Source organism: Neovison vison, chromosome 3, assembly GCF_020171115.1.
Source record: "Neovison vison isolate M4711 chromosome 3, ASM_NN_V1, whole genome shotgun sequence".
Lineage (NCBI taxonomy): Eukaryota > Metazoa > Chordata > Mammalia > Carnivora > Mustelidae > Neogale > Neogale vison.
The window spans coordinates 182,203,227-182,229,834 of NC_058093.1; the positions used below are offsets into that span (position 1 = coordinate 182,203,227).

The window sequence follows — 26,608 nt, forward strand, 5'->3', positions numbered from 1 at the left end:
AGAATGTTGCCCTGCCAATAAAGGGATGGGTAGTTTTACATGGAGAATAAATTGACAAATCCCGGCCTGTTTTCCACAGGGTGTATTTTATATTTCTAGGCGGGCGACCTCAGGTCAGTTTTCAAAAGTTTTTTTTTTTTTTTCCCCCCTTTTCAGCGCAGAAAAGACGCTCTCTGTAAGCCAAAAAGGAGTGTCAGCGCGCCCCACCCCATTCGCCTCCAACGGACCTCATTAGCCTTCCCGCCCACAAACAGCCACTACTACAATTCCCAGCAAGCATCGCGCAGCGCCGAAAAAGGACCAGGTCCCACTGGCATGCTGGGAGTTGTAGTGAGTGAGCCCGATTACTCTTTCCTTCTGTTAGGCATTCCCACTCGGAAGACGGTAATGCGCTGCTACAGCAGGCTCTCCAGTTTCGTAGTCGGAGCTAAACGTGACCGAAGATTGCGCCCTTCTGCCCTGCGGTGCGTACCGCATCGGTGCCACCGAGCTTCGCTCCGCCCTCTGTGCACGCCCCTTCCCTTGACAGCTCGAGCTCCGAGGGGTCGCGAGGTCCGGAGCGCGCAGGCGCAGCAGCCGGCGCCGCGCAGGGTAGCTCTCGAGGGCGGGACGAGCGCAAGAGGCTCCCGGCCGCCGGGGCGCGCACGTAGGCACGCAGAGGCCGTCACGTGGGGTGCCGAGGATCGCAGTGCGCGTGGCCGCGGCGGCTGGTGTGAGGTTGAGTCAGTTGTGAGACCCAGAGCTGCTGACCCAGCGGGCGGCCCAGTGGCCCGGCCACAGAGCGGCAGGCGTCGGGGGTTCGGGAGCCGTGAGCTGGCCCCATCATAGAGCTCCGCGGAGCCGGCGCCGCCGTCGTTCCCCGCCCCCAGCCAGCAAACCGCCGCCGCGGGCGCGCCCCCGCTCTGCGCTGTCTCTCCGATGGCGTCCGCCTCCGGGGCCATGGCGAAGCACGAGCAGATCCTGGTCCTCGACCCGCCCACAGACCTCAAATTCAAAGGTGGGCTGGGAGAGGGCTGCTGCCCGGGTGGGGCGGGCGGACGGTGTGATTTAGGGTGGGTGGGGAGGGTTTGAGGGAAGGTCGGCGGCGGGCCGCGAGTGAACGTCCCCTCCCCCACGCCCCGGCACTTTCCATTCTGCCGCGGCTCCCAGCTCCAGCCCTCGGCCTGCCTGCCCGGCGTCCGGCCGGCTCTCTCCCTCGCCCGCTGGCGGCTCCATGCGCGCGCCGGCCGAGGCGAGGCGGAGGGGCCCGGCCCTGGCGCCGCCGCCGCCATCTTGCGGTCCCGCGGGGGCGCCTCCCGGGTGCTGCCCGCGCTGCTGCCGGTGCCTGGCTCTCGTCCTTGGCCCCCGGGGGCCGTCGGGCGTTGTCTGGGAGGGTGTGGGTGGGCGGTGACCTTAGAGCGTGTGCTCGGGTCTGCGACGGGAAGGGGGGGGGGTCTGGGGGTGGCGCAAGTGCGTCGGTCGCCGGAGCCGGCTGTCAGCGGCGGTGGGAGGCTCGGCAAGGCGAGGCGGCGGTGCGGCGGCCCCGGACTGGGTTCCGAGAGCGAGCCACCCCTCCGCCTCGAGCAGGGGCTGGGTGGAGCCGGCCCCCGGCCCTTGCGGAGGGGGTTGCTGCCTACCTTTTTGCCTTGTTTTAGAATTCGGCTGTCAGGTACGAGGAGCGTTAGGGAGGCGGAGAAGCCCGCGAAGTCCTCTGGTTATGACTTACCCGGTTGTGTTGGCAGAGACCCAAGCGCGTGCGGGCAGGAAAGCTATGCGTCAGCCCGGGAATTGATAGTAGTAGGTTAATAGTAGACGTCTTCCTGGTCCTCCCGTATGACATTTCAGCTCACCTTCCGCGCCGGGCGGACCTGGTGTTTGCTCTTGTTTAGCTCTTGAGCTTAGCTCTTTGGCTGCGGAATCTTCAGTGTTGAGGACTTTTGCCTCTACGTTTGCGGTTTCGGAGAAGGTTGATGAGGTGTCACTCAGCTCTCGAGCGCCCTTAATTTACTTTGTAGCAGTGCCTCTGATAAATTATAAGTCCGATTTGGTGATCCCTCAGGAATCCTGAAGGCCTCTTTGGCCCATTTGTTTTTCAGTATGTAGGGTACCTTAGGGAAGAGAGTTAAACTGGCTTCTTTTTACGAATACCGAAAGCGTGTGGCGATCCAGAATGGAAAGAATCCTTCCTGTCTTCATTTCAAGTGTAAAATGATTCGCTTTTTGGAAGTTCCTTATCTTGTATTTCAATTTCAGCAGTTACGATGAGAGCAGTTTTTGTGAAATGTGTAACCATTTCAGTGCTTTTACAACAAAATAAATCCTTTATCGTTGTAGAGGATTGAGTCCAAGGGAGAAACCATTGCCTTCCATAGGCAACGTTTTAAATAGTTTTTAGGAATTTTAAAATACCGTTTTCTGGCATTAGAGTAATAGTGTGTAGTTTATTTCGCAAGCTTTTTAATACATTAGCAAATTTCTTTGAATGGAAATGGGACCTGCTTTTTCAGTAAGGATTTAGTTTTAAGACAACTCAGATATTTTGAGAGGCACTAAATGTATTTTATTGTAACAAGTTTGTGTGTGTGGCATTTCATTATCGTTTTAGCTGAAAGGAAAAAAAAAACACCTTTGGGGAATCATGAAGTTACCTTAGATAGCCATGATCTTTGGTTGGAGGAATTTAATGTAACCCCAATAATGGGTTGTGTTCTTTTGAGAAGTTAAAAGAACTTTTACTTTTTGACAGGCTGAGTTTACAGAGTAAATTTCTCTACTGGATAACCGTTTGTATATTGCCGTTAGGGACTTAGAAGCCTTTAAAACCAGTTTTAGGCCAGGAAATGTCCACGGAATTTGAAGTTTTCATCCTAGAAAAGTTGTGATGTTGCCAGAGTAAGAGACTAATAGTAGTGGAGAAGCGAGCTAAAAAAACTCAGAACCCTACGCAATAACATTCATATGTTTCACTTATTTTAGGTATTGTAGAGTTATTAGTCATGATTATAGAACAGGTTTTTCCTGTGTTATGGATGAAAGTAATTCCCAAGGACCATTTTTAAAAGTTTGGACATCAATAACCACTTTTTAAAATTGACTTCAAAAAATAATTCATTGAAAATTTATAGAGATATACTCAGTTGGGCCACTTATTTAGTGAACACTTACTGAAAGCTTTATGCCATCCCTGTATTAAGATTATACAGCTGAGTAACTCAGCAGTCATAGGTTTATATTTGGGGATTCAGTGCTAAACAAGGTGGGGGAAAAAGATTTACAGTTTGTAGTTTAATGGGGAAAGTACCCAGTAAAACAGTGCAACATTTTAGGTTTTATCTTTGCCCTTGAGGAGCTCTTGAGACTAGTGAGGGAGACCTAAAAGGCTTGTAGGTGCTATAACAGAGGCAGACTGGTATGAAGAGAGACCCCCCCCCCCCAGGTTTCTTGAAAGAGGCCAGTTTTTAGGGAGTAGGAGAAAAGGGTTGGGCAAGGGAGTGGTAGTTTACTCAACCACTGATGTAAAAGAATGTGTGGCTTATACTTCAGTGGTTTGCTGTGTGTTTCTGTTCTAAGGGGGGGATAATGGGGAGGATTGGGAAACAGGAGGGTAGGATGAATTAGGAGAGGTGACCTTTGGTGTCATTTGATTGCTTCCTTCCTTTATATTATTTTTCTAGTCAAGGGTAAATAATTTGCCTTGATGGAAAGCTCTCTCTATTCCAGTGCACCGTTCAGCACTAGGTAAGGAGACTCATTTAGAATCCACAAACTCCATATGCTTAGTTTGATGATGATATAAAGTCATTTCATACTCACTTGCCCTAAATCATCTGTAATTTTTTTTTTTAAAGATTATTTATTTATTTATTTGACAGAGAGAGATTACAAGTAGGCAGAGAGGCAGGCAGAGAGACATAGGAGGAAGCAGGCTCCCTGCTGAGCAGAGAGCCCGATGCGGGACTCGATCCCAGGACCCTGAGATCATGACCTGAGCCGAAGGCAGCGGCTTAACCCACTGAGCCACCCAGGCGCCCATATCATCTGTAATTTTTAGTTTAAGTCTGTTAAAGGGTAGTTTTCAAAATTCTCTTACCTTTCAGTAGGCTTATTTGAATCCTTTTGAACTCAACATTTGACAAAGATGGTTTCTCCAAGAGAGACTCATTTAATCATTCTGAGAATAGATAGTGAATTTTTCTGTCATATGTGTAACAGTCATCTTGATAGGAATTATCAGCACTTTGCACAACTATGGAGAAACAGATACCAGTTTAATACATTTTTATAAGTACTTTTATTAAAATTTTTTGTTTTATACAGTTGTCAGCATATGAAGGTTCTTTTATAAGGGTGTAATGAATTCTAAGGTAGCTCTTTTGTTGCTTTGGTAAAGAAAAAGAGGTAGATATTTTCAAATTCTGTTTAAATCATGGCAGTAATTTGACCTAGAATTCAGATTTGAAATTTGATATTGTATCTTGAGATTTTTTTTGTCCCATTATAATTTATTATAATTAAATTTTTTCCAGTTGTATTATACAGTTTATTTGTAGAGTAGTATTGTAGTTTTGGAGAGTAGTTGGAAGAAAGAAATTTAGAAAATGCTAAAATAAATTGTCAGAGTATTCTTCCTCATAATAATCAGAGAAAGGACAGTAGACTAAAACCATTGTGTTGAAGGTGGTCCATAGCAGTATTGAGCCAGTAAAGAAAATTAAGCCCTCTTAGGAACCAAGAAACTGTTATGTGTCCGCCAGGGCATCTTTGACTAGCAGCACATTACTAAGAAGTCCAAGTGAGGATGTAGAGTTCTGCTCCTGGCACACTTTTAGGTCTTTCAGATCAGCTCCTGTTTCGCAGTGGCTTCATCAGATCCCAGGGGTGATTTCCCCAGCCTTTTCCTGGGCTACAGACATCTTATTACTTCATTCCTTAAAAGCTTTTGAGTAGCTCTTGATTGCCCCCTGGATAAAAGTCCGTTTTTTTGTTTTGTTTTTTGTTTTTTAGTATGGCATTTAATCCCTTTGGTGATATGCTGTCTCCTCTCGTAACACCTGTTCATCTGCACATATCCATACTTTTCACCCTGAGAAAGAAAAACCCTTCTCATATTCGAGCTTGTTTATTCTCTTTTTGTTGGTTAAGGTAAAATCCCTCATGACTCATACTTAGACTGTGTTTCCTCGGATATTTTCCCTCTCGTGATTTCAACCACTGGCTTCTTCCTTTAAAACATACAAATACACATAAGTCTTTCATTTTAAAAACAAATAAGCAAACAAAATAACTTCTTTGACTCCCGGCTCCTTCTGATATTTGTCCCTTTCTCTCCCTCATTTCCTTTGCAGTCAGACTTGGAAAAATTGTCCCTGTTAACTGTCCAGTTTCTCACCTCTTGTCCACTGTAGTACTGCTTCTGTCCTCACTGCTTATTGATTGCTGATCGCTTTGAGATGATCAGCATTTCCAGTGCTTCTCTTTTTGGCACTTGACATTATTAACAATTTTTCTTTTTAAAAATTTAAGTCTTTTGACTTCTGTGTAATTGTCTTCTAATTTTCTTTGCTGTCTTTATTGTCTCATTTGTGGGCTTTTTCTGAATTGCTAATGTTTCTGAGATTCTGATTTGGTTTTATCTCTGAACTTTTCTTGTTCAGTCTCATTGTTTTGATGACTTCTCTTCCTTGCTCTCTCTTTGCCCATGTTGGTTCACACTCAAATTTATATTTTAATTGAGACTTTACAGTAGTCAGTTTTAGAATTGCTTATTGACTGTCTGGATTTGAATTTTAACTCAAGACTTTTTGCGGGGGAGGGGCAGAGGGAGAGAGAATCTTAAGTAGGCTAGGAGCCCTACACAGGGCTCATCTCACAGCCCTGAGATGACGAGCTGAGCGAAAATCAAGAGTTGGGCTCTTAACTGACTGAGCCACCCAGGCACTCCTTAATTCAGACATATCAAAGTTTTATATCCCAAATGGATTTTTTATAACCCAAGCCTACTAGTCTTCCCATATTTTTAATATTCTGTGGTATCATGATTGCTTATACCAGAAATACTCTGTATATCTTTTAATTAAAATCTGTATTTTTGCCTCCCAGAGATAACTCTTGAATCTCTTTTAAAACAACTCTGCTTAAATATATTCATTTTAATTCATTATACAGTAAAGATTTGAGTTTTTGCTATGTGTCATAAGTGTTGAATTAGTGTTAGAACTACAGTTTTGAATAAAACAATCTTTGTTATTCATGAGGCAATTCCAGTGGGAGAGATAGACACCAATCTGGTTATCAGAACGAGGAGATGTAGCTATGAAGTAGTGTGTAGTGCTATGAAAATGTGAAATAGAAGACTTTGGTCTGGAAAGAGAATAATTGTCTAAGATTTTCTAAGAATGAGCGGTTTCCTGGGTGAAGAAGAAAGGAAAATGCAGTAGGAGTTGCATGTATTTGCAAAGATCCTGTGGCAGGAGGGAGGGTGAAACATTTAATGTTACTTAACATGTTAACCTAACATTTCATGAGTGTTGTGCTGGTTTGTTGGTTGAGTAAGGAGTTTTGTTTTTATCCTAACCCACTGAGGGATTTTAAGTGGGAGGAATGGTAGAGGTAGAGGGAATGGAGTGATAATCACATACATATTTTTTTTAAAAAAAGCCCGACATAATTTTGGCGACAACATCATATAATATTAGAGGGGAAACAGATGAATTAGGCAATTGTTCCGGTCCAGGCAAGAAGTGACAGCTTGGTCTGAGGTATTGGAGATGGTGAAAAGTTAGAGGGTCAAGCCAATGAGACTTGGTGGTCTATTAGATAAGCTTATGCAGAGTAAAGGTATCTTGGATGTCTCTTAAGATTTCTGACTTATGTAACTGGACGAATGGTGTTGCTGTGTGCTGAGCTAAAAAAAGAAACACTGGATATTTGAATGAGGACCACATGTGTTTTACTTGGGGTGTTTGGGAGAGTGATAGGAGGAGGATCCTGATTTCATTAGGTATGTTAGATGTTTTCAGGTCCCTTCAAGATAATTAACAAAAGGTAACTTAGTAGGTTTTGGTTATATGGATATTTTACTGAGGGAGAGGTCTGGGGTTTGGATAATTATTTTGGGTGATGATCTCTTGTCTTTTTTCTACTAGTCTATAAATAGGCCTGCTTTTCACTAGTGTCACACTGCTGCTAGAACTACCCTTTGTAAAATGCAAACCCGGTATTATTGCTCCTTTGGTTAAAGAACCTGGCATGTTTTCCCATTATGTAGATGAAAAAGTCCAAAATCCAATGCCTACCTCTTCATTTCTCTTCGTAGCTCTGGTTACATGAAACTATTTCTCCAAACATTTTAAGCTGTTGCAAGACTTTGTACAGGCTCTGTCCAGAGTATTGTTCTCCCTCACATTTGTCAAGCAGTCTCCAGTCCAGTCTTCACTTTTGTGAAGTCTTTGATTTTGAGATCCATGTTGGTCATCACCTTCCTTCTTCTGCAGGCCACTATTGAACCTTGTGCTTATCTGTAATATCACATTACATAGTATTTATGCTTGTGTATTTTTTCTCTCCCAAACTGTAGGGTTAACTACTTGAGGATATACTTATTTTATTTTTATGTCCATGGTAACAAGATCTGGCATGGATGATGGCCCAATAAATGTTGATTACGTTTATAGGACTCTGATGATTTCTCCTATAATTCCATGGTTTTCATCTTGGATCTCTTTTCAGTGGGGTTTTCATCTGTCTTTGCAGGTAGTTGTGTTTTCAAATTTTTTTTAGTTCCAAAAAAGAGATTGTAGGATATTTTGTTAAAAGCTGACTAACCATGAATCTTTCTCATCATTGTGCTTCACCCTTTTTTGTTTGTGCTTCACCCTTTTTTGTTTGTGAAGTGTGAAGCAGGACTAGGTGATTTCCTGGATAGTTTTTCTGGCCTTAAAGGTTTTGAATATGTGTGACAGCTGAGAACAAAAAGAAAACAAGATGTTTCTGTAAGTGGACAAATATATATAAGGAATTGGGAAAACTTGATTTGTTCTTAAAGTTTGGTATTTTGTGATTGTTAGTGCTGGTAATTTTTTTTGTTGGCTTACTGTATTAGTTACCTTTCAGTTTCCTTTAGGTAAGACCTTCCTTCACCATGCAGAGGTATTCTGTGAGGAGAGTCTGTTAGCAAGCACCCTTTTATTTTCTCAGAGGCACTTTCTGCCCTCTCTTTTTCCTGTGCTTTTGGATCTTAACCTTGACGGACTATTCATTGGAGTCCTAGCTAGCTGCCTTTCAGAGGAGAAGGTGGTTAATGTTAATACGGAATGAATCTTACTTTTCTCTTCAACTGTTAAAAGTTGTTTTAAAAGAAGATTAAATGTAAGAGGGTTGCTCTTACTTGCAAAAGCTTGTTTATTTTAACTGAAATGTGACTCAAATTACTAGATAAAAAGTTTAAAACTACTTATGAAAGCTTTCAAATATTCATAAAAATACTGTAATGAACCTTTATACTTAAATCTAATAACTTCATATCCTTAAATTTAATAATCACAGCAGTTTATCATGTTTGTTTATTTTTTGTATGTTTGCTACTGGGTTTTAAATGGATTGTGGATATCAAACATTTCAAACCTAAATACCTGATCTTGCTTTTTTAATAAAGGGACATTTTCTTTACATAATTATAATGTCATTATCTTAAAACCAAAAATAATTATTTAATACCATTTAATATTTAATCTGTTGAAATTTCCCTAATTGTACTTCTGTTTTTAGCTGTTCATTCTTCCGTGTATTGCATTTGGTTGTCCTGTATCCAAGTCTTACTTTTAAACACCACCTCTCCCACCTCCTTTTTTTTCTTTTTCTTGTCATACTATTTACTGGTTGAGAAAGATTAGGTTGTTCAGTAGAATTTCTGATATTCTAGATATGTCTGAAATGTGTTTCCTGTAAATTTGGATTTAGATTTGAAGGCTTGATTAGATTTAGGTTTCAGTATTTATTGGTAAAAATACTTCATGGATGGAATCCTGTCACATCAGGTATAATGTCCGGTTATCCCAGTTTTAGTGATGCTGATTTGTGGTAACAGCCTTCATAGAAAAGTTGCGTAGATATGAGCCTGTTTCTGGTAATATGTGCAAAAAAAGAGGTTGGAAAGAAAATGTTAACTGTCAGCTCTGCTTTAGGATTCAGGTGCCTTGTTTTTATATTTTTACTTTTCTCTGTTTTCCAGGACTTCACATTGAACATGCATTGCCCTTTTTTTAAAAAAAAAAAAAAAAAAAAAAAAAAAAGATTTTATTTATTTATTTGATACACAGAGAGAGATCACAAGTAGGTAGGGAGGCAGGCAGAGAGAGAGGGGGAAGCAGGCTCCCTGCTGAGCAGAGAGCCCAAAGCAGGGCTTGATCCCAGAAGCCTGAGGTCATGACCTGAGCCCAAGGCAGATCCTTAACAGGCTGAGCCACTCAGGTTCCCCTGTGTTGCTTTTCATAAGCGAGAAAAACTCAAAATTATTTTACCAATCTTAATACCTTTAGAAGATTAGATCCCAAAGTCTTCATTTGTTTTTCCTGTATTACTTCCTTTTATTTTTAATTGGTAATTTAAGTCTTTTACAGTCTGAGGTCTTATTTTTTTAAAAAATACGTTAAGTTATAGGAAGGTAAATAGGTAAACAAGTATGTTTGCAACCTTCCAGTAACATTTCACAAATGAAGTTATATAAAGACAAATAGAAAACCATGTGCATCTGAAAGTAAATCTAATTTATAGCTATCCTGTAATAATTTACAAATCATAACTGTATATTAAATGTGTTGTTTCTTTGAGCTCTTACTATTGGCATCGGTTGATATTCTCTTGTGAGAAATACGAGAAGTGAGATTTGGGGATATTTATTTTTCTGAGAAAGGCTCCTGCAGGTAAATTTTTAGGATCCCTTGTCCCCCAGTGTTGACTGGTCCAATGGCAAGCACCTAACCCAAGGCCAGCCAATATATGTGCTGATGACTGACCAGCCAGAATTTTGATACCACCCCTTTAAGCACACTTAAAGGTAGATAATAGGGGGGCATCTGGGTGGCTCAGTGGGTTAAGCCGCTGCCTTCGGCTCAGGTCATGATCTCAGGGTTCTGGGATCAAGTCCCGCGTCAGGCTCTCTGCTCAGCAGGGAGCCTGCTTCCTCCTCTCTCTCTGCCTGCCTCTCTGTCTGCTTGTGATCTCTCTCTGTCAAATAAATAAATAAAATCTTAAAAAAAAAAAAAAAGGTAGATAATAGACTTTAGGTCTTTAAAGTAGGCTGATTTGTGCCAAGTCTTAAGCAGAGGCAACTAGTTGAGAGAGAAGAGGGGGAGAAAAGCTGGCCAGAGATCTGGTAGTCCCAGGAATCGGTTTCTCTTGAATGAAGACTCCTTTTTTTTTTTAAATATTTATTTACTTATTTTAGAGAGCGCATGAGTGGAGGGAGAGAGCATGTGTATGAGTGGGAGTAGGGTCAGAGGGAGAGACTCAAGCAGATGCCATGCTGAGCGGGATACCTACACTGCCAGGCTTAATCCCTTGATCCATGAGATCATGACCTAAGCTGAAACCAAGAGTTGGATAGCTCAACCAAGCCACCCAGCGCCCTGTGGCCTCGTGTTTTAAGGCCAGTTATACTTCATTTCCTGTGTCATTGAGACTTCTTATATCTTTATAATAAACTCTTAAGTATGATTTTGTTCTTCATAATCAATTCGTTGCTTAAACAAGATTGGACTTCATAATTTGTGAAAACATTTTCAACTTTGTGATGGTCACACATTTAACTTTATGAAAATAATCTAGATCAGTGTCTTAAATTTTTATGGAAAAAACATCCACATAGTTATTTTTGATGACTTACTTGTCATTAATATACCATAGTTTGCTTAGCTGCTATTCTGTTTGGAATTTGGAATGTTCTTTAGAGTAATCATGAACATTTTGTGCTATTTTCAAAATTCAGGTTAAATGAATGAGTCTATGTGTATTTTAAAGAGCTTTCTAAGGATTCAGTTAACATTTTTAAAAATAGAGATGTTAATTAAAAAGAATTGTTAACATGAGAAGACTTTAAAATACTTAGCTTGCAGTGTAATTCGATAGGTTTCTTATGGCCCTACATTTTGACAGCTTTTATTTTGAAGCTGTGTGTGTGTGCGTGTATATATATACACACAGATGTATATATGTGTGTATATATGTATATATATTTATACGTATTTATCCCGGTACTTGGATAATCTGATGAGTTGGAGTGACTGCCATAGCTTTAAAGGTATAGGGTATCTTTGTTTCCTCTTTAGTTGTTTTCTCTATAAAATCAGAGATACTTTTATAACATGGGGGAAGGTGAAGCACTTGGTCTTGTTTTCTGAGTACTGTTCCCACAACCAAAAAGTTCACTAACAGTTGATCCTCAGAAGGTGTGTTTTTCTGAAAATTTTCACTACCCCCCCCCCGCAAATAAAAGGCTTTATGAACAAATTGAGCTAATAGGTATACATGTTAAAAAGTCCTCCTGATCATAAAATTCTGGACACTAAGTTTGGAATACTTAATGTAGTGAATTGAAAAAGGATGGAAAGGTGTAAAGCAAATAAAAATTATTGAAATGTTACCATCTAGAAATAACGACTGTTAACATTTGATGTATTTCTTATGTTTTTTGTCTGTAATTGTACACACTTATTTCCTGTATTCTTGTTAATATTATTGTGATCATTTTCTTAGGAATAGGATCATTTTCTTCTAATCTAACAAGTTTTAGATATGTAAATGGTGCTAAAAACTTTTATTTCCATTTCTCCCCAAATAACCATTTCCTTTTTTGTTTCCTACCATCCTTTTTTTTTTTTTTAAAGATTTTATTTATTTGACAGAGATCACAAGTAGGCAGAGAGACAGAGAGAAGGAAGCAGGCTCCCTGCTGAGAAGAGAGCCTGGTGGGGGGCTTGATCCCAGGACCCTGGGATCATGACCTGAGCCACCCAAGCGCCCCCCACCCCCTACCATCCTTCTGAATTAGATTTTAAAAAGTCACCTAAACTCTTAAGATACGGAGCCACCTCTGTTTTAATAAAGATGTTTTTTTTTTTTCCAATTTATTTATTTTCAGAAAAACAGTATTCATTATTTTTTCACCACACCCAGTGCTCCATGCAAGCACACCCTCTATAATACCCACCACCTGGTACCCCAACCTCCCCCCCCCCCCCCCCCCCGCCACTTCAAACCTCTTAGATTGTTTTTCAGAGTCCATAGTCTCTCATGGTTCACCTTAAAGATGTTAAATTAAGTATCAGGCATCCTTCATGTTTAGCTTTGAATGGAAATGTTCTTTTTCAAATAGTTTTTTAGGTGTGTGTACGTCTTATTTTTCTTTAGTAGAAGGTTACACAATGGAAGGATGTAGTTTATATAAAGTTACAAATCAAAATGTCTTGTTTCTCTGAAAAGACAGTTTATTGTTTATTCTCTTCCTAATGTTTTCAAGACTGTCATGGGATTGTTTAGCAGAGTGAGTGTCAGAAGTTCTAAAAAAGCACTTATAAAATGTTTACAATAACTTAATACAAAATGTTAATAAAGCTGTGAAAATTTAGGATTGAGTTTTCTGCTATCTTGCCATAGAGTAGAAGATATTCTTTAATTAAAGCCATAAGCAGGTGAAGTTGATCATAATGTCACATAAGTTTAGAGCACAGAGGAACATTGGAGGTCATTTTGGTCTACTGATGCTAAAATGCATGGGGTTAGACTGTCCTTGGAAAAGTCAGGTGGTTTGGTCAGGGTCACTCACCTAGCTAAATGGTTTTAGATTTGAAACCTCTAATTCAGTGTGCTACTTTATAGTTTTTACAAATGTCATATTACATCATCAATAACAGAAACTGGTCCCTCCCTCTCCAAAAGGCTTCTAAAGGAATGAAGAGAATAGATATTTTGACTTTTGACTTAGGTGCTTTTCCATGTAAAGTTAATGGATGAGTATTTAACTATATGATCAAAACCCTACTACATTTTTTGAAACTGGTGCAAAAGAAATGACAAGGTTCCTGCCTGTCGGTAACTTCTTTTAACTATGACTTTAAGCCCCATTCTAGATGAGAAAAGTAGGTGGGTTTTTTTTTTTGTTGTTGTTGTTGTTTGTTTGTTTTGAAAGACTACACACTACTGTATTAAGTGGATTTTGGAGATTTTTTTTTAAAAGATTTTATTTATTTATTTGACAGAGATTACGTTAGGCAGAGAGGCAGGCAGAGAGAGAGGAAGGGAAGCAGGCTTCCTGCCGAGCAGAGAGCCCGATGCAGGGCTTGATCCCAGGACCCTGGGATCATGACCTGAGCCGAAGGCAGAGGCTTTAACCCACTGAGCCACCCAGACGCCCCTGGAGATTTTTTATCTATATTCTCATCATGTATTCATGATTCAGGATCCATATTTTTATAAGTAATGTTAGTGAAGCTTTAATACAAGGTATGTTTAGTATTTTTGAAACCTTGAGTAGAATTGACTCATTTTTATTTTCTAGAAAGTAGTACTCTGTTTATTTGTACAGATATATTTATACAATATATGTTCACTACTTGCTTTGCCAGGGATTTTTTGTAGCTGTTGGGGATACAGTAGAAAACAGAACGAAGACCCAGTCTTCATGAACCTTGCATTCAAGCCTGAAATTTCAGTGTATTTGGAAAAAATAAAAATAAAAACCACAAATAAATTAAGGTGACTTCGTTTTTAAAAATTCTAATGAAAATGTTTTAGGGCTTTCTTGGATGTAAAACATAAGATACTATCTTACTGTTTATGATGCTTACTTAAGAAAATATTAAGTTGACCTGTGTATGGGGAAAAAGGGAAATAAAATATCCATTTAAAAATCTGTTTCAGGGGCGCCTAGGTGGCTCAGTGGGTTAAGCCTCTGCCTTCAGCTCATGATCCCAGGGTCCTGGGATTGAGCCCGGCATCGGGCTCTCTGCTCAGCGGGGAGCCTGCTTCCCCCTCTCTTTCTGCCTGCCTCTCTGCCTACTTGTGATCTCTCTCTCTCTCTTTCTCTCTGTCAAATAAATAAATAAATAAATTCTTTTAAAAAAATCTGTTTCATATATTATGATTTGACTGCCATTTCATAGCTTATTAGAAATCTGCCTGGAATGCTTATGAATTAGGAAACAACTGTAGCTAGGTAGTTTGCATAAAATATATACAGAACTTATTAGAGTTCAAGCTCTGGAGTCACACCTGATTTGACTTCCCCACCTTCCACTGCTTGGTAGTTTATGGCCTTGGGCAAGTATTTCAACCTTTCTGAGTCTGAGTTGACTTATCAGTAAAATGGGGATAATAAAGTGTCTAACTTGTAAACTTGTTATGAGGGACATAATTCGTTCAGCGTTCTTGATACATAGTGCCCAATAAAGGCTTGCTGTTATGAAAACTTGTTAGCACTATTTTTACTATTACTGCTACTGCCATGCTACTGTAATTTTGGAGAATCTTAGTGTAGATATTCTGTATACTGTAAAGTGTATATTCCACATGCATGATTATTTTAATAGGACATGTATTCAGCCATGTAATCTTTATCTAACTAGAATACTGTATAATCTGATACAGCTGCTAATTGCTAAAACCCATGGAAACATGGAAGTGTAGTCATCACCTGCTTTGCTACAGCTGCATTATTTATGTGTTTGAGCTAAGCATCCAGTCTTCCTCTTTAGAATTTTTACTATTCTGTTTCAATAAAGGTAGGATGAAGGAGTAAAAATGTTATGGTTCATACATATTTCTGATATTTTTTATTTTGTTACATGTTCATTAGAAAGAATCCAGGTGACTATTCAAGCATACTTCACTGCATGTATAGCGAACAAGTAGTATTAAGCAGCTGCTATGACTTACAGTCTGTGTTAATTACTCCATTTCATTCAGGAATGAATTGACTATTTCTTCTTAGGGAGTGTATAGTTTAGTTGGATGAGATAAAACATGTACTTAATAAAGTAGGTGAGAAGTGTTCTGAGAGAGGTATAGAGTATGTGCTGTGGGAATGGTATGGTCAGCCATCTTTCTTCTCCAAGATTCATGCCTTGGCTCATTGCACTGTCTACTATTAATTATTCAGAGGCCACTAACTGAGTCTGTTCCCCATAGCCAAGAACTCAGAAAGACCTTGTCAAGAACTGAAGGGTCTGAAAATTGAGTGTACTATAATTTTATGAATATTGGTAGAATATATGAGATTCCTGGGTTCGGAGACCGAGGACTTTATTATTCATGACAGTGTATGTAACATGAGCTTTGTATTTGCATTGATTTTCTTTGCCCCCTCCAAGGGCAACACATGGATTTAGTTCAGACAGATGCTTCTCATGTAGTGGGTTTGCATCATAGCTGAGAAGCTGTTGAGTGTAGGAAATCTGAGTCTTTGCTAGTGGGCTGCATGGAAACTTACCTGTCCTTTTTTTCCTAGAGGAAGACCTTATCTTTATTATAAAGGACAATAAGAAGCCTGCTCTCTTCTCAGGAGAGAGGCATTGTTTTCCAAGACTATTCACTCTTTAAATACATCCTTGACAAGATAATCTGGATGAAAGCTCCCGTGCCTCCACGTTGAAAACATGCAGAAATGCTGGAGACCTGTAGAGAATTATCTCCCAGTTGGACTCGGAGTAGCTAGCCTAAATGGATGTCTCAGAGTTCATGAATTAATGTTCACGTACATTGCCTTTTTATTCTTAAAGCTGCATCTCAGAGGCCTGTTGAGTTTCTGAAATGCTCTATGCTATAGACTACTGCTTATCATGAATTAAAACTTGATTTTAAGAGTAAGCAAATACTGAACTCAAATTGATATGCATGTTGGGGTATTTAGGAGTGGGTGTACTGATGTCTTCAGCTTATTTTGCATCAAAAATAAGGTGGATGGACAGAGATGGATAAATAGGTTGATAGTCTCAAATACAACAAAATGTTAATTGTCCATTCTAGGTAATAGATACTTGATTGTTTACAATGATTTCAATTTCTTTCTTTCTTCTTTTTTTTTTTTTAAGGATTTTATTTATTTATTTGACAGAGAGACACAATGAGAAAGGGAACACAAGCAGGGGGAGTGGGAGAGGGAGAAGTAGGAGCATTTCTGCTTCATTCAAGCTTCCCATGGAGCAGGGAGCCTGATGTGGGGCTCAATCCCAGAACCCTGGGATCATGACCCCAGCTGAGCCAAAGGCAGATGCTTAAGGGCTGAGCCACCCAGGCGCCCCAATTTCAATTTCTTTGTATGAAAATTTGCAGTAAAATGTTGGGGGAAAAGCCAAGCCAACAGCTGTCTTCTATTCTCTCTCCCAACTCAGTTTTTGTAACTAGACTCACCTTGGCATTTCAGAAAAACTTGAGTGTCAATTCATATAAAAATATAGATAGATGACAACATTTCAAAAATTTGTCTAGTCAGTGTGTTTCTACTTTCAGCTCTTTTAAGTGTTATGAGCTTCTTTTTAAAATTGGGGATATGGAGATTAAGGGTCCCATTTTTAGAAGGTGAGCCAATGATTTTAGAAGGAAATCATTTTTCTGCTTGCTAGCATTTTAGGTATATAGCCTGAGTATAAAAGGCATTTCATGCAGGAAAAATATTTTAGATAAAGGAAGCAGACTAGTCCCACCTAGCACATCCTTCTAGGTAGCTGTCCTAAACTTTTACCACATTTCTGAAATTTTAGTTTGCAGGCTTTTTAAAATTTATGTCCAGATTTTTTTTTTCCCACAGAGACCATATTTGTGTCTGTTACATTTCTGATTTTCAGAATTTGGGGCAGGGCATAGGGATTTTGGTTTATTGGCAATAACAGTTGTGTTGGAATTAGGACACAGTACTTAGTGACAGGAAATGTTATGGCTGCCTAAAAGTGAGGCTAAAGGAAGAAACAACCCATGTAATTACAAAAGGTAGGATTAGTTTGATTATAGTTTTTTTGTTGTTGATGAGTACAGTAAGTATCATATGGAATTTTCTTATCTTATGTGGAATACTATTATATACAAACAGTGAGATTTCATCTCTAACCTAGGAAGTATGTATGAAATGGTAACTGGTGACTAGTATACTATTAGGTAATCTTAAAATGGACTATTTCTTTCTTTTTTTTTTTTTAAAGATTTTATTTATTTATTTGACAGAAATCACAAGTAGACGGAGAGGCAGGCAGAGAGAGAGAGGGGGAAGCAGGCTCCCTGCTGAGCAGAGAGCCCGATGCGGGACTCGATCCCAGGACCCCGAGATCATGACCTGAGCCGAAGGCAGTGGCTTAAACCACTGAGCCACCCAGGCGCCCCCAAATGGACTATTTCAGTGATTGTTTCTAAATGTTAAATTAAGCATTTGCGTTAGACAACTGGCAGGATTTTCCTCCGCTTAGAGGGATTAAGGTTTAGATGTCTTCAAAAAGTACTTGTTTTTTATATAAATTGCTTCAGATATTTACTTTCTCATCAAAACTGCTTCTCACTTTTTTTCAGGTTTTTTTTTTAGGATACATGAAGAATCAGCTTTTCTAAAAAATTGTTGTTTTGCATAAATGAAAAATATGTACGGTTTATAGAATTACCAAGAAGTTAAATATCCATGTAATCACTGCCTGGGACAAGAACTAGAGCTTGGCTAATCATTTTAAAAATCTTCCTTAGGGGAGCCTGGGTGGCTCAGTCGGTTAAGCTGCTGCCTTTTGCTGGGTTCATGATCCCAGAGTCCTGGGATTGAGTCCCACATCGGGCTTCTTGCTCAGTATGGAGCCTGCTTCTCCATTTCTGTCTGCCGCTCTGCCTGTTTCTGTGCGCTCTCTCTCTCTGACAAATAAATAAAATAAAAAATCTTCCTTGTACCCTCCCAGTTACTCTCTCTTTCCCTGCAAAGTTGGTCCCTGTACAGTTACTTGTTTTTCTTAATAGTTTAACAACCAGAGCTTTGCAAATGATAAGTTTTCATTAAGTCAAGCAGGAGATTACTGATACAATGCAGTGGTTTTTAACCCTATTGGACAGGATGTCCCATTTTTGTATTTTATATTCTTTAATGCCCACTTTACCATGTCAAAATAAAGTTCATAAATGATATTGCCTGTCAGCATACGGTTTTAAAATTTTAGTATAATGTCCTAATTATAACATAAAGGAGAAATAAAAAGAAAACTGATAATGACATAAGCATTTCAGTGTAAATATTTGGGCATCACTACAACAAGAGGGAATGAAGTAGCCAGATACTTGTAACCTTCCTAATAACAAGTAAGTTTGGATTTAGTAGAACACAACAGTTATCTGAATAGGGCTGACTGGTTTTCTTTAACATTTTGACTTAATAAGAGCAAAATAAGAAAGTTTATGCATATGAGTAGAATTGTGTGTGTCACAAATGCTGATACAAGTGTGTTGTGATTCAAGTATCATGAGTGGCATTGCGGTTTGTACAGTAATTTTCTGTGATGGTAAACTTAACCTTTTCAAGTTTTGGAGGAAAGAAAAGAGATTTTTCCTTTTTCACATAGTAGATATATTTCTGGAAAGATTTTCATTAGTATGAATTCCTGGGAGGGGTTGTTTGAAAATTCCATAGGATGAGGGCATGATATTTACTTGTATGTGACTGCCCAGGCATTGTAGAATGTCTAACATCCTGTTCATCCCTGCACCCCCCCCTCCAATGTCTGTTCCCTCCAACCCCCCAGGAGGGAACCTGATGTGGGATTTGATCCTGGGACTACAGGAGCATGACCTGAGCCCAAGGCAGTCACTTAACCAACTGAGCCACCCAGGTGCCCCTTGCCAGGTCTTTTTAACCTGAGGATTCAGGGATCTATGATATATGGTAGCTTTTTTGTTGTTGTTGTTGTTGTTAGATTTTTCTTTATTATTACTTATTCAGTAATAAGCGCCAGCTTATTATATTATTATATTAAGCGCCAGCTTAATACTGCAGAAAATTTCAAACCCTTTGACAACCCATTCTTCCCTTTCCCACCCAGATTCTTGATAAAGAGCTCTTAAAGTGAAGACAGGATCTCTAGTCTCTCTCGGATGAGACTTGATCAAGTAAAGGTGAAGCTGTGTGCATCTTACTGTACAGTGCTGCCCACAGCTGTGTAGACAGTGCTTGCCCAGGCTCCTTTCATTGTCCGGGTCCCGGAAGACTCTTACCATGAACGGTTTCTTCACAAAGCCTGCACTGCCTACCCCCCCCCACTGGCCCTAACCTCTCTATCGCACCCTTGCCCCCCAAAATTCCATGTAAATTTTTTGTGAGTATTTGGCTATTTTGGGGTATAGTATATAGCTTTCATCAGATTCTCAAGGGGTTCTGTGACTCACAGAAATGGATCAGACGTTTCTTTCCACGATTTCTTATAACAGTTAAATCTGGTTATTCTTAAAGCGAATGTTTTAAGTGTGAGCTAAGTTTCCATTTTAACCTGGAAAATAGACCCAGACTCTGAGCTGTTTGCTGGGATAGCAGCGCATATGATGCTTTGGTAGAGGGACACAATGGAGCTGAAAATTTCAAATTCATATGTTAGGTGGGCTTACTCATTTGTTAGGTGGGAAGTTTCACATTTTACTGGTCAGGTCAATATATTCAGTTAAGAACTTTGTTTTAAATTTGTGAGCTTTTTTCTTTAGAAAAAAAGCCTTTTATATCTTCATCTTTATGTATTCATTTCGATATTAGATATAAAATAAAGATATCTTTACATCTTCATCAGAGGCTAAATAAAAAAGCCTCTTTTATCTTTTTCTTTAGATAGTTTGCATTTTTGTGTCAGCCACAATCTGTTATTAAAGATTTATAAGCTCAGGCAATACAAATTTTAAGTACTACTTCAGAATTCGTATGTTGTTGGAAATTGACACATGGTAATTTTCTAAATCACTTTTAAAGGTCTGTTAATTTACCTTATTTTGGAAAATCGGTATTTTCCTCAAATTGAGATGATTTAAAAAATTGAATTTAAAAAATCTTACATAAGTATGTTATAAAAAATAGGATTGTTCAAAATTAAGGTATTGAGAAAGGTTTCTTTTGTCATGTTTCTAAGAAATTGTTTTCTTATCCATGCTTCCTGCTAGTGTTGAAATAGCCCTATAAAAATTTACACGTTCTTGGGACGCCTGGGTGGCTCAGTTGGTTGGACGACAGCCTCCGGCTCAGGGCGTGATCTTGGAGTCCCGGGATCGACTCCCACATCAGGCTCCCAGCTCCATGGGGAGTCTGCTTCGCTCTCTGACCTTCTCCTCGTTCATGCTCTCTCTCACTGTCTCTCTCTCTCAAATAAATAAATAAAATCTTTAAAAAAAAAATTACACGTTCTTAAATATCTCTAGTAATTTATGAATTTTGAGAATGTTAAGAAATTGAATCTGTATATCTTTTAAGACTCCTAGTTTCATCAGTAGTTTAAAATAATGTCTCTACCCAATGGGTTCGAGTGCAAAATGGACAGATTACCTTGTTCCTTTTACCTCCTATGCTGTTGTATTGGTGGAGTTGTTAATTAGCTGCTTGTAGAAAAATGCAAGCATTTGGTATTGAAGAAGTAAAGGGGGTAAAATAATACACAAATTGAGTGATTAATGTTACCATATAATTAAAGCAACCTGTTCAGAAGATCATACTTTGTATATATACTTAAAAAAAATGCATACCTGTTGATTTAAACAGTTATTTTTTGTTAATTTTTTTTGTAGCTGTTTCTCTGCCTTTGTGTTTTCTACTGTTGTTTTCTCCCTCTTAAGAGTTCCAAATCTTTGTTGGAAAATACTTTACAACTTAAATTTTTTTTTTTTTTTTACAACTTAAATTTTGAGTGTAGAGTAAGATCATTTCATTCCTTAGGACTTGGAATAATTACCTTTTAACGACCTTAACTTTGAAGTCTTTTTCCCTTGGCAGATCTGTTTGTTTTCATCTCCTGCACTCTTTCTGAATGCCTCTTTTCATTTGACTGTTATTTGTTTTTCCCCTTCTAAATCTTTGTCTTAGACGATTTTCCAGTATTCAGGTAAATGAGAAACTATCTGGTAGAGTTGAAGAATTTTCTCAATCTGGGTTCCATGCTGTAAGGTTTGCCTATAGTCATGCTTATTTTTGTTTATTTAAATAAAGATAGTTTCTATAATGTCTTTGATTTCACCCTTTTTGCTTTTAAAAAATATAACTTGAAACTGATTGCTTTGAAAGCCATTTAAAATTGCTTTTGGGTTAGTTAGAAGTGTGTAGTCCCTGCTTCCTCTTGGTGCATACCTTTAAATTTGTATTTTGCCCAAAGTAAAAGATACTAATTTTATTGCCTAAAGTAATTTACATAATGTCTTACAGGCTTTTCTTCAGCCAAGATAAAAAGTGGCTGTAATCTTTCTTTTACCCTCTTTTTAAAAAAAATGAGGTTATACTAGTTAGGACTGATTTAATTCAAGTAGGAGTAGATTACCCTTCTGGGTTTTTTGTTTCGTAATCTCTCATGTTTGGGTATATCACCAAAGTTTAGAAATTTTGTATCTAGAACATTTGATATAGTGCTTATAAGAAACACTTAACAAATATATGAGTGAATGAATTAGACCTAATTAAGGTGTGAAGCAAGAACACTATTGTCACTAGATGTAGTATCTTTCGATAAAGAGATTTTTGCTGTAAAATGGAATTTGCTTGGTAAAATCGATTTGAAGACCTGCACTGGTTTGCAGACCACTGGAAAAATCTCATCTCTTCAATAATGTCGTAAAAGCACACTCTAAGAATATAGTTGTGGGCTTACTTCATAAATCAAAACTTTGAAAATACTTTTTATTTGATAGAAATAATACGTGTTCATATAGAAATTTTATACAATATAAGAAGGAATGAAGAAGAAAATGACAGTTATTTGTAAGTCTACCACCTGGAAAAAAATACTGTTAGTTTTTGATACAGTTAGGTGCACAGACTTCAGTATATACTTTAAATAAAATTGAAGGTATATATATTCAGTTTTGAATCCTGGTTTGTATGTGTGAATCCAATTAACATTTTTTTCTGTTTTTGTTTTTTAAACCTTACAGGCCCCTTCACAGATGTAGTCACTACAAATCTTAAGTTGCGAAATCCATCTGATAGAAAAGTGTGTTTCAAAGTGAAGACTACAGCACCTCGTCGGTACTGCGTGAGGCCCAACAGTGGAATTATTGACCCGGGGTTGACTGTGACTGTTTCAGGTAGCAAATCATGTTCTGAATTTGAACGGTATTGGATTCTGACCTTTTTATGTTTATGTTGAATTTGGTTTTAATTAACAGGGTTTCATCTGGAGGGAGGGAGGGAAATAGTTTTTAAGTTATTCTGGCTTGCCTTAGTCCTGTCCTTTGGTTTTCTTTTCCTATATGCCAGCTGTTGCAGAACATTTCATACCCTTATCTTGTGGTTGAGGGTTTCTGTGGTCAATTTGTAAACAGTAGTTGTCATTTTAAATATTTTATTTCCTTTATTTCTACCAGTCAGTACCATATTCTCTGCCCTTATTATTTTATCTTTGAAATATGACATCATTTTTGTGATGGATCATTCTTTTCAGATCTCTAGCTATTGTTACATGTTGCATGCAGCTATACAAGTGTATTTCAAGTCTTAAAAATGTACAATGCCTATTTTTTGCTGATTGTAGCAAATTAGATGAGTGTTTCTACCTTTCATTATAAATGCCAAAGTTTAGCTTTTTGGCTCCCTTTTGGTTTACTTGTAGTCCAGGGAATATGCTTGGTTCACTCTGTATATGGATTGCTTACCCCTGCTGTGGGGTCTGTGCTGTAGTTAATGCCCTCTATAAACTTCTTTCTTCATCACACTTCCCAAGACAGTACTTCTTAAAAATATTCTGATATAGCTGAGAAATAGCAACCACATATGAGAACATATCTTAATTATGGGAGAACTTCTTAGGCTTCCCACAGAGACCATTTACTCTTAATTTTCTAGCAGTTGTTCTCATCTCCCACTCACTGTATGTCCTGATAACAGGTGGAGCAGTAACACACATGGACTTCTCTCAGCTCAGATCTCTAGGGGCATGGCCCCAGCCATGTATATGTTTAAAACAACAACAACAACAACAACAACAACAAAAAATGCCTGGATGATCCTGATAAGTATTCCTAAGAAACTAATTCTTTATCAGTTTCCTGGCTTTTAAATCCACAGCAGATTAAAAACAATTATATAAAGAGTGAGAACCTATAGCAAGCCCAGGGAGAGTACTTAGAAGCAGAACTTGACTGCAGAGGTATTGAGGGACTTACTGTAGAGTTCTCTGTGACCCTGAATCCTCAGGGTCAGTAGGGTTAGCCAAAAACTGAGAGCTAGTCGACCCTAGAAGAGATGTTTTTAGTGAGTAACGTGATATGGTGGCTGGGTAGGAATGTGTTTGTGTTTGTCCAAGTTCATGGGAAAGATGGATGGGAAGGAAGATAAAGCAATGAGTACATGCATTCTGGAAGTTGCCTTCTAAATCTTTAAGCCTTTTAGCTAAGTTGGAAGAAAATAGAATTATTTCTATCCATGTGGTTAAAAATAGTTTCTTGGTGCATCTAGTTTGACCCTTAGGAATCCATAAAACTATTCAGAATGACATTATCTTGGAAGTTTCTAAACTGCTGAAGTTCTGTTGTATTATTATTTCTTAAAAGTTTGAATTGTGCAGGTTCACTTAGATGTGGGTTTTTTTGGGATAAAGACTATACAGTACTGTAAGTGTATTTTCTCTTACGATTTTTAAAATTTATTTTCATTTTTTTATTAGCATGTACATGAGCAGGGATAGGAGGGGGCAGAGGGAGAGGGAAAAGCAGACTCCCCACTGAGCAGGGAACTCGATCCAGGACCCCCAGGATCATGACCTGAGCCAAAGGCAGATACTTAACTGATTGAGCCACCCAGGTGTCCCCCCTCTCTTTTTAAAAGATTTATTTATTAATTTGAAAGAGAGTACCTGAGCAGGGGAGGGAGAGAATCTCAAGCAGAATTCCTGCTGAGTGCAGAGCCCAATGCAGGGCTTGAGCTTAAGACTCTGAGATCAGGACCTGAGCTGAAACCAAGATCCTCAACCAAATGAGCTATCCAGGCACCCTTTTCCATTATTTTTTTGTTTTTTAAGATTTATTTATTTGAGAGCACGTGTGTGGGTGGGAAGAAGGGCAGAGGGAGGGAGAGGAGCAGACTGCCTGCTGAGCCTGGAGCCCAACATGGGGCTTGATCTCATGACCCTGAGAGTACATCTGAGCCCAAATCAAGAGTTGGACAGTCAACCGACTGAGGCATCCAGATGGTCTCTCTTACGATTTTCTTAACATTTTCTTTTTTCTAGCTTACTTTATTGTAAGAACACAGTATGTAATATGTACAGTATGGAAAATATGTGTTAATCTATGGTTTGTGTTATCATTAAGGCTTCTGGTCAGCAATAGGCTATTAGTACTTAAGTTTTGGGGGAGCCAGAAGTTACATGTGGATTTTCAACTGCATGTTACATGTTAAGCCCCTGTGTTGGACAGAGGTCAACCTGTACTTTCCAAAACTGTCTTCCATAAATCCCTTTTGTTGAGCATCTGCCATATTAAAATCCCCAGACACACTAGTTACTGTTTCCATAGCCAGCCTACAGATGCTTCTCCAGTTAGCATTTAGCTCTTCAGTTTTTAGTGTATTGAGTTTCTTTTTTTTTTTTTTTTTTTTTTTAAAGATTTTATTCATTTATTTGACAGAGAGAGATCACAAGTAGGCAGAGAGGCAGGCAGAGAGAGAGAGAGGAGGAAGCAGGCTCCCTGCTTAGCAGAGAGCCCGATGCGGGACTCGATCCCAGGACCCTGAGATCATGACCTGAGCCGAAGGCAGGGGCTTAACCCACTGTTTCTTTATAAGTAGTCACTCAAACTGTGCTTCCTTTCTCTAGCAACTTTTTCTTGATCGACTTTGTATTACATACTCCTTTCTTTTTAACTTTCTCTCTTTAGCACTTAGTTTTGTGGGTTCTTTAAATTTGGCATATTTATATATTTTTTTAAGATTGTTTAATTCTTAATATGGTCTGCAATAACTTAGAATATAATTGTCATAAAATCACAATCAGTCATGTTTTAATTTTTCTTCTTATTCAATTCCTATTGATGACCCTGCAGTGATGGCTTAGTGAAGGGCATTAATGGACATTCACTGGCCTTCATGTGGATTCTGAAGTATTTATCCTGTGCATTTTTTTCTGCTTTGTATTTGCCCCTTCAAAAATCTTTCTAGCCATGATGGGAGTTATGGACATCTCAGATACACTTAGAATAGGATTTTCTTACGTAATTGCTATTTCTCACATTTGCTTAATTGCATTTGTCTTTTTGAAAGTGTTGATGTACATGTATAAAAGATATATCTTAGAAATCATTTACATATTAGCAGGGGAATAATTTGTAAAATACCGTATGTATATATATTTTGTGTAACTGTAGATTTGTTCTTACAGTCTTTGTAATATAAATTTAATAAAAGTTTTGTATCACCTCTAGTTACAAGGAACCCCTAAAAATCCTCTTTTAAAGGCTACTGAAAATCTTGAGTGCTTAGAAGAATTTGAATATAATTACTGGGATGCTAGAAAATTTCTGGAAATGATCAGAGTATACCTCTTCCTTGTATATATTTTTTTAAAGATTTTATTTATTTATTTGACAGACACAGTGAGAGAGGGAACACAAGCAGCTGGAGTGGGAGAGAGAGAAGCAGGCTTCCCGCTGAGCAGGGAACCTAATGTGGGGCTTGATACCAGGATCCTGGGGTCATGACCTGAGCTGAAGGCAGACGCTTAAAGCTGAGCCACTCAGGCGCCCCTATACTTTGTTTTCTTAGAATGAGATTTAAACAGATTGATAAGCTTCTTGAATAAATATTTAAAATCTCTTTTTGAAAAATTAGTTTTATTAGACTAAAATGTAGTGAGTTTTGAAGTTAACTTTTAAATTCTCCTTTATGTATCCCTGCTGTCATTCTAAGAGATATTATCACTAAATACCAAATGAAGCCTTTGTATTTATAGCTGGTTTTAATAGATAGTTTACTAGATTTTAATCTGAGTTTATAGGTATTATAATAGTTAATGTTGGCAACATTTTGAAAATTTTCCCAAACTTTAATTTAGAGGAGGCAGTCATAGATGTATATTTATTTTTTAAGTAGCTGTTTATTTTGTGGGTAGTTAAAATAGTTGGAAACCATAAAGTTGATTCTAGATCCTTAATGTAACCAATCCAGATTAGGTTTCTTGAACCCGTCCTGGATTTTTAATAAGTTTGCATATTAGTCAATTAAGCAGTAGGGATGATAAGCAAATGCAGAAGAAACAAAGCAATGTGTTTTTTTCTTCTTATTTAGTAATGCTACAGCCTTTTGACTATGATCCCAATGAGAAGAGTAAACATAAGTTTATGGTACAGACAATTTTTGCTCCACCAAACACTTCAGATATGGAAGCTGTGGTAAGTATAGCGGTGGAATGGAATTTATTTTGAGGGATGTTGTTGAAAATGTGGGTTTTGT

At 38.5% G+C, this 26,608-nt stretch overlaps 1 protein-coding gene across 2 annotated transcripts in view; it reads left to right on the plus strand.

Annotated features, from left to right (window-relative positions):
* The first annotated feature begins 689 nt into the window (after positions 1-689).
* VAPA (VAMP associated protein A) overlaps positions 690-26,608 on the plus strand; it is a 41,061-nt gene continuing 15,142 nt past the window's right edge. The window contains exons 1-3 of one of the 2 annotated variants that reach the window (XM_044243412.1): positions 690-997; positions 22,099-22,251; positions 26,444-26,547. In XM_044243412.1, coding sequence (XP_044099347.1) covers positions 919-997; positions 22,099-22,251; positions 26,444-26,547 — 336 coding nt within the window. In that variant the 5' untranslated portion in view covers positions 690-918. The remainder of the gene's footprint in view (positions 998-22,098; positions 22,252-26,443; positions 26,548-26,608) is intronic. The other variant, XM_044243411.1, reaches the window with a different exon arrangement.